Here is a 9,099-nt window from a genome sequence, read left to right on the forward strand (position 1 = left end):
TTTTCTAAGTAGAAATATCGTAATTACCGAAGAGGGTGTGATGGTTTTCAGGGTCTACAGGTGTTCGCACCTTGGAAGAAAACTCAACATTGCAAGTTACGATTGAAGAAGTACATAATTGTATGATAAATAGATGTAGTCCACGAACACTCTGATGCAGAATATAAATATCGAAGTACCTCCCAAGCTTTAGACATCATCAAGCAATGGAGAAGAGACCTTAACAATATAATATTATTTTTACGATTCTACCCTACTTTACCTATTTTACTTCACTCCTAGTAGTCATAAACCAAACGAGTAAAGTCTGAGCCTTCCTAGACAATCTCCATCTACAGAAACGAATATCGATTGGCCTAGACAACCTTGAAGTCTATCAAGTTGTCTCCGCCTAACCTCGATAGACCTTGCCGGAGGTCACCCAGAAGATTATGCTCCAGAATGGAAAAAGGTCACGGAGGGATGAACCCGCTACTTTTGTCTGTATGTGACCTGAGATGGAGAAAATGCTATTTGAGGTATTTGTAGTATGAAGCGAGCAAGGCAAGCCTGTTTGCGATAGGTGGTTCAGGAGAAATGCAAAGGAATTCTGGAAAGTCACGTATCATGGGCTTCTGTCACAGCAGCAATTATTCGTCTTCTCCCAGAGCTGGTTTCATGGCTTCCTTTCATGTCACAGAATAGTACTCCAGTTCTTTACAAATACGGCACAATCACTTCCAGAAAACTATGAGGAGGAAATCTTGCAATGGCTAAGATTTAGCCAACGGAATCGGATACTTACTCCACTTGTACCCTATTCTCTGGAACCCTCTCCTCTCTCATTACACTATATTTGTAACGACAATTAGGGTGGCATCCCAGAATACAGGATCTGCAATGTTGATGAGACGCCGCTATCTTGGGAGTACTTAATTGGCTGGACCTACCATATCAAGGGTGCAAAAACCATTTGGTCAAAGAGTGCCCAGTCTGGCAGTAAAAAGCGTCAATGTACTCTATTTCTGTACATCTTTGCAGATGGTGTTCCCCGGGTTCCACCTATTCTCATATTTACAGCAACTACTAGTACCAAGATACGGAAAAAAGAAGGTTACCTGTAGGATAAACGTGTTCATGTTGAATTTTCACCAACTGGATGGATGAATGAGAAACTATTTATGAAGTTTATCCTTCAGTTTCTTGTACCTCTCTTTGGAAAAGAGCAATCTCTTTTTGTCTTTGATTGATACCGAACACATTTATCTCCTCCAGTTATTCAAACCTGCTGTGATAATAATATCATCCCCTCTCTAATTCCCGCTAGCACTACACCTATGACACAACCTCTCGATATTTCGATTAATAAGCCTTTTAAAGGCTTAGTAAAAGAGTTCACCGAGGAACTCTGGGAACAGAAAGAAAAAACAGAGGAAATTGACAAATAGAGTGTTGGCCAATATCGGATTGTCACAACTGAGGCTGTGGGCAGAGCTTGGGATGAATGGCTTCAGTGTGATTCAAGGCAGAAAATTGTTATTCAAATCTTTCGCGATATGGGAATTTCATTACCGGTCGATAGCTCCTGTGATCGGGAGTCAAAGATCAAAGGATTCACACCGGAGCAATTGGTAATAGGAGATTGAGCCCGCTCAGAGGCTGAAATGGACTATGGAACAGCTGAGGTGGAAAATAGGAAACTTCTTCAAACCGAGAATCACCAAGTAGAATTTCAGCTACAGGATGAATAGTTTCTCTTGATATGTTATTTCCTTTTTTTTCTCTGAATATAGTATAGCTCAATGTTGATCATATACGCAACCGGCTTGGCAACGGCCTCTATTTGGCCAGATTCTACGGTAGTCACGCCATTACGATTGACATATGAAGACTTGAAGGAGGTAGCTCCGGGTTTGTACAAGTAGCTTGCATAGGTTTCCGAAACTAGCAATTTTCGGAGCGAGTACTATTTTTTCTTTTTATCTATAAGAGATGCTTTACAGATTCTGGGCACTTGGACTGAATTTACGAGCCCCTCCACCTAATACTGGTGGAGATTGTGACGAGCCATCACTCCATCTTCTTGTGCCTGGAGTGGTGGAGTCAGGATCCTTAGGTTCTCTCAGTCATGACAACCTTACCGGTATCGCCAGTATATTTAGGCGACAGACGATAAGTTATGCCCGGGAAATAGTCTCTGGGACTCCGAATAGGGTAGCTAAACTATGTCTGTTGTTCTTGTTGCCTGCCATTGCTCACGAGGCGACATGCGAGGCAGAGCGAAGATACCTTTCCCTCACTAACTTGCCTTGTCATTCTGGTGCTTGAGAGACCGTCATTGCGCTTATTATTAATGTTTTAAATGAACAGGCTTCGTTGTAGTGAAACGCTATGGTTACCACAAGATTTTATGCAAGCTTCCAGGTATTCGGGTTAGAGAGCACTGGCAGAGATAGGAGTGTATCATACGATGCTGTCAGAGCGCTTTAATGTTTTACGCATTGTTTTTTTTCTCTTTTTTTCTTTTCACACTCTCTCATGCGGATGAATATCCAGATGGTCAAAGATCAAGCAATGCATGGTGTGTGGTTTGCCGGTGAGTAAGGTGTACAGTACTTGGATAGGTTGGGGTTATGATACGCTCAAGTTACCGGGCGGCTTGATGTAGGAAGTACCTTTGGGTGATGAGCCATGATCCGAGCTGGGAAGAGTAAATGGACAGCCGGAGTGTCGACTGCCATGTACTGTACCTTGGTACAGGTCTGGGAAGAACAGAAGACTAACCTATTAGTTTGATCAAGATTACCGGGGATCCGCGAGTACAAGTACTCGAGCATCTTTGGGTTAGATTAATCTGTTATCTCGAACCTCCGATATTCTGACCCATTGTATAGAGTACAGTAGTATATTAATAGCCTATATGACTACCACCGTAAAATGCTACCCTTCTCGACCTCCCCAGTCCTACCAGCCAAGACGCAAGGCGGGGGGGTTAGCTTATCAGAATCCTTCCTATTAGGAACTAAAGTAAGGAATGTGCGTGCGTATACCCGGCCAGATATGATACGCGCATCCAAACTAGGCTTCCCGAACCCTCTCCACCGCCGGAAATCACGGAAACGCGAACTGCCCGGCTGTACTCAGGTAAAGGGAGAGACAGGAAGAGGGTCGACTGCGATTGCATTGTCATACCCCCTCCCCTCGCCCATTTCCGGATTCCTGGTTAGATAGAGGTGGAAGCGCGTCCGCCGGACGCGGGTATGCCGGCAGGCAGACAAGAGATTCGTATCCTAACGGTAACCCGGGTCCGCGTTGGAAGAGATTCACACGACACACTCCCCTCGTCTCGGGTATTCTCGGCGGTTGGAGTGGTGGCAATCACGTTACCTTACCGGTACTTATACTTTGTTTGACTGTTGATCGTTATTGGGGTGTGTCTGTGTTACCGGTCGTTTGAGTCGTGCTGGGGCTGAGTCGAGGCATTTATACTCGAGTGCTCTCACAATCCAACCCAACGACGGCAACCTTTCCCACCCCCCGGCATGCCCACGATATCCTTGACCAGTACAATAGTTGTCCAGCGGGGAGTACCGGTACGGTACCGTATTATCTCGAATAAGACAATTGTCTTAGGACGTCTGAGTTTCCTAATTTTGACTGGAGGGGAGAAAATGCCAGCAGAATTGGACGCCCTGAGACAATTCTCTCTTGTTCTGCAACGTAGGGAATTAGTCCTGGAAAAAGGGTAGCACCTTTATCGTGCTTCTTGTTATCATAGTTTTATATAGCTCGTCATGCTGGTGCTGGTATTGTACTCTCTGGCACACTCCACGGTTTGTTGTTGTTGGTGGAGGCTTAAAACTTGAACAGCTCCCAACATCGCACACCAAGGTACCGGTACTAAATGAGATAAAAAAATAGATCTTAACTATTCCCGGTATTGGTTAATTAGTTGGGAAAGCTACTGTACTCGTACAGTACTCGAGTATCATACAGTTCGGAGGATTTGAGCCAGCGGAAACGGAGGATAAAGTTGTGTTCCCTGGGGCCCCTGCAACTCTTGACGCACTGCACAGCAAAACCATAGGGCGGGATGGGGCTATCGAAGCTCCGTTGGCCCTGTTCTATGCCACCCACGAGACATTGTGAAGCTGGTTCAGGGTTTAGGGATACGATAGGCACTTTTGCTGTGTGGGGAAGGGGGTTATTGAGTTATTATTGTTCTGATTATGGTATGCACGGTGATTTTTTACTATTGAATTTGCAGAAGCAACTCGTCGGTCTCTGTTTGCGATGTATGGGTTTTTCGGAATCGGTGACATCTTGATGTGCGATATGAGGTGCGGGCTTTCGATCCATAGTTCACCACAAATCAACACATGTGTTGATTCGAGTTGGCTTATTAAGCAGGCGATCGTTTTCCCCTAGCATTACCGAATTGTGTCTTGGCTTCCTGATTTGGAGGCACAATGCCAAGATATTACTTGCTGCATTTGGTCTGGTTCCTGTTTTATGGGCTAGCTCTCCAACACATCTAAAATCAGCCTAGCCCCTGCTCAAGCGAACGCATTCGAAACTCCATCGGTAGGTCTTTGGGAAGCGGTAAATCGAATATATTTACAGAATATCTTGAGTCGGTGATATATCGTGCTAGGTTGGTTGAGATAAATTTATGATTTGTTGTGAGCGGGACCACACAGAATTACGAGTGGAGATGAGAGGCAGCGGCTAAAAGTTACATCTAATAAGGTGACGGTTTACGAGCGAGGCTCATTACGCGTGTATCCCTCGTACCCTCACCCGTACTCGTACTGTCTTATATCTCGTGATGGGCCTACTCCGAGAAATTAAGCCCATCCAAACGGCTGCCGAGGTTAAATTGCTTCTCGAGTCCTTCATGTCTTCATGTCCTCTGCGGTAACAGTCTGCCCTTTGATGATATGGTTAGGCTCAGCTTCACAGCCACGATGTGTCCCAATACGGCTCTGTACGTACTGTGCTCGTACAGTACTGTCCAAAGTAGGGGGAAATGAATTCGGACCACTGGACTCGGCCTGCTCGTTTCTGTTTAGGAGACGGATATAATAGATGCGCTGGGTATATATTGTGTTAAAGAACTGTGTGCTTTCCAACCTTCAACCGGTTCAGTACCCCCAGCTGCAGATCGGTATTGATTCATCCATTCATGTACTGGACTAATCAGGTATTACACTCCTATCCTCCCCGCTTCTGTGAGAGAAGGTAACCTGTTGGAGAGAGCTTACGACATGTGTATTTGAGCAGACCTTTTACCTTTGTTGAGCACATTAATCGTTTCGACCGTAGTGGATGGACGGACCAAACTGGATTATTGTACCTTTCGCTTCCTAACCCTCGCTTGCTTGCTTTCTTAACTCTTATTTTCATAATTTCAACCTTTAACACTTCAAACATCTGTACGGGCCACTGATCCTAATCGGTTATTAATCACCAACCAGTAAACGTCTGACCTGCCATACGAAGCCTTCCTCGCAACCCGCTGAGTTCTCGCCTCACGAACAGGATGAGTCTCAGCCCGCAAGCCCGCAACCCGAGTAATCAGCATCAGGACGACTCTTCGGGTCAGGTACGAAGCTCAAACATACTTCGGACATGCTCACTCGATCGTTAGAGGTTCAAAGCTAACTCAAGACCGGGAGTGTGTAGGGAGAGCGACACTCGGCGAGAAATCCTGCGTGCGACCTTTGTCGTGAAAAGAAGGTATGTCACCACTAACCAACCCCTCCTGTGCACCCCTGCTGCACACCCCGCACTACGCCGGAGGAATACTCTACGGATAGGGGAAGCTTATTGGAGAACCGTGAGGGTAAAGGTACGATGCGGCCGCGAAAAACCCACCTGCCAGAACTGCCGATCGTGGAGAACAGCTTGCACGTATTCCGAGCGACAGAAACGCGATAATGAGGCTTCCCGCACGTTGAGTTTCTCCCGGTTTTCACTATGTGCACATAGAGGGACACCCCGGAGCTAACTGGGCTTATGAAAACAGTGCGCACCGCTTCGAAGAGGTGCACGACCGCCTTGACCGTATAGAAACCACAATGGCGCGACTAGTCGCCGCACTCGAGTCCACAAACTTGGCCTCTACCCCTCCGCCAGCGTTCAATTCAAAGACTATTGTCTCGAGCAGCCGCACTCAATCACAATGCGGTCCCGGAACACCACAGACGCCACAGTCAAATAGCGGTAGTCTACTGGCTACGACGTACAAGATACCCGTACGGCGAGAGATGCAGTACCTCGGCCCTTCATCCCTCATGACACTATCCTCGGAAGCGGGGTCCCTAGCGGAGGAGCAGTTGCGGCTTAGTTCGCCGCCGCATCCGAGCAGCGAGGCAGGTAGCGGCGTGTGCCATCGACGGGGGACAAGCGACTCTACGAGGGTGAGTGTGGATGGGGATATTGGGGCTTCGGTGGAGAGTATGTTATCACGGCCGGAGCAGGCAGAGACTGTGGGCGCACTGAGGAAGCTGAGCAATATATCTACCAATGTCGCAACCTGGTTTCCCTACTACGGGCACAGGGAATTGAGAGCTGGGGCTGGGGGAGCGAACATGGGGATTCCCCCCAGGAAGATTGCGGAGGACCTGGTTGCCGGTATCACCTTGCCCAACCTCCTATCGGGGAATTTCCTGGCTAATTGGATATGGTAGAATACTTCAAGACCGTTCACGCCTGGTTCCCACTATTCGAGCAAACACGATTTGAAGAAGACATGAAACGATTCTATGAAGGGGATAAAAAGCTTAGTGAAGATCGTGCGTGGCTGGTCTGCTTCAACAATGTGATGCTGTTTGGGATGTATGATAAGTGCACTGGGCGGAAGGATATTGATACGAGTATGGGACAAAATTTCTTCCTCAATGCATGGGCAGCGATAGACGACTTAGAGGTTTTCATGGCGCCAAGATTGCGGAATGTGCAGGCTCTTACAACTGGGGTGAGTACGGTCCCGCGTTCGTCTATACGCATCGATGGTAACCCATCTCAGGCTGTGGTTGCAGTAGAAATATCCCGCCCGGGTCTCTGTTGGTCGTTAATGTCCGGCGCTGCAAGGCTCGCAACAGCAATCGGCTTGCACCGCCGCCCTCCGTCGCCGTGTCCCTTCTCCAAACTAGAGTTGGAAGAGCGGAAGGCGATTTTCTGGAACGTGTACATCCTAGACAAATGCCTATCCTTAACGTTCGGGCGATCGACGTGCCTTCCAGACTTTGACTGTGATACCGAGATGCCCGAAGGTGATGGGAAAGCCGTGTACTTTCTAAATTTTATCGCCTTGATAAAGCTAGCAAAGATCCAAAGCAACATATACATGCGATTATACTCCGCGGCGGCAACGCGACAGGAGACTGCGGAGAAGGAGAAGGCGATATTGGAATTAGATTCGGAACTGCGCGACTGGTGGACGCAATCCCGGGCGGTGTTCGACACTGCCGGAAACCCAGACGCGGCGGTAAACCAGGGCGCGCCGGCGGCGCCACTAGCTGTCTTCTCGAAGCTAGAGTTAAAATTCAGCTACCTCTGCAGCCTCACCCTCGTCCATCGCATGGCGCGCCCGGACATGGCGATCTGGGCCGAAAGCGATAACCTCTGTCTGGAGAGTGCGAGAGACAGCATCCGCATCATAAACGAGGTTGTGGAATGCAATCTCGACGTTGCCAACAGCGGAATAATAATCTGGTACCCCCCCCTTCCCGCCTTCCCCTTTCGGCCGCCGTCCACCCTAATCTCTAACTATTGTGCTAGGCTCTTCCAGTATTACCCCTTCACATCCTTCTTCATCCTCTTCTCTGCCGTGATTCGCAATCCCACCGCCGTGACATCGAAAACCGTCGACTTCCAATTGATGAGGAACCTCGTCTCGTACCTCTCCCGCATGCAGGAAAAGTCGGAAGGCGCGGCAAAGTTGTTGCAGATAGCTTCAGCATTTACTCACGTGGCTGGGACTTTTCTAAAGAACTACGGAAAGTTAGAGCTTGCGCGGGAACACGCAGGAAAGCGGAAACGCACCTCTGCAGAGGAAGATATCCTTAGCGTCTCGTCTCCACACCACCACCACCACGGTGCGGGGGAAGAAGCCTGGCTAGAGCCCGGCGGTTGTGACAACAGCGCCTTCCGCAATGGTTTCGGAAAAGGCATCTACAGCACGACGGCCTTCCCAGCGGACTCTATCGAGCAAGTATTCCCCACTCCACCACCTCCACCCCCACCCATGCATTCACACTCCCGTTCGCACTCAAACTCAAACACCGAATCTCTACCGTTGGGTTTGGATGATTTACCAGAGGTGGACCTCCACGCCGCAAACTTCCTCCGCTGGCCCGCAACCGATGGGATGAGCTACGAACCTCCCACCGCCGCTGCGGCATCGTATCTAGACCATGCGTTCTCTTCCGCGCCGGAGAGTGGTGCTGCACCCGCTGCACCCGACTTGAGCCTCGAAGCGCTCATGGCGGAGCCCGAAGGGTTTCAGTTGCAGATGGAGCAGGCTGCTATGAGGGGTCCGCTGGACTTTGACTGGTTTAGTTGGGATGGGCAATTTGATTGAATTTTTTTTCTCCTCTTGGTCGTTTTTGGGGGGGATTGGGTTGATAATAGGTGGGTTGTAGGTTATTCCGGCTGGTTCGGGGCAAGTGGGTTCGGAGGCCGGAGGCCGGACACGGACTTGGCGGTCGGGTGTGATGCACACGCATTATGTATGCACAGCCAATGGGGAGAAGTCTTGGCGAAACTGCGTTTCTCTTTCACGGAGATTCCGGACAGTGATGGCCGAAGAGGGGGGGGTATTGAGATCTGTGTGTGGGAGGAGGGCCCGTTTAAGGACCACAGAAAAACCCCATTCATTTCACAAAGACTTTTGCCGAGTGAGTGCTTCAATGTATTTGAGTACATTTTGGTGGATGATGATGTGGTGTCTCTACTCGGCGCACGTGCAGGTACCGTGTACCCCCCAGATTAGTTTTACTCCGTCCTCTTCTAGTAGCGTTGTGCCTACTCCGGTTTCGTCCGGGGATGGGGAATATATGCTTTTGGCATTCCTCTCTTCGTTTCTGTTATTATACTCGGATGTGTATTATAAGC

The 9,099-nt window shown here is 48.8% G+C and overlaps 1 protein-coding gene; it reads left to right on the top strand.

The window, feature by feature from the left end:
• The first annotated feature begins 4,977 nt into the window (after positions 1-4,977).
• Positions 4,978-8,666, top strand: GSTUM_00003655001 (uncharacterized protein). XM_002837342.2 has 7 exons: positions 4,978-5,182; positions 5,263-5,584; positions 5,665-5,718; positions 5,831-5,934; positions 6,008-6,615; positions 6,672-7,698; positions 7,765-8,666. The coding sequence occupies exons 2-7, from the start codon at positions 5,522-5,524 to the stop codon at positions 8,564-8,566; spliced, it is 2,658 nt and encodes an 885-aa protein (XP_002837388.1). The 5' UTR covers positions 4,978-5,182; positions 5,263-5,521; the 3' UTR covers positions 8,567-8,666.
• Positions 8,667-9,099: the final 433 nt, after the last annotated feature.

This window comes from Tuber melanosporum, assembly GCF_000151645.1.
Source record: "Tuber melanosporum whole genome shotgun sequence assembly, scaffold_186, strain Mel28".
Classification (NCBI taxonomy): Eukaryota; Fungi; Ascomycota; class Pezizomycetes; order Pezizales; family Tuberaceae; genus Tuber; species Tuber melanosporum.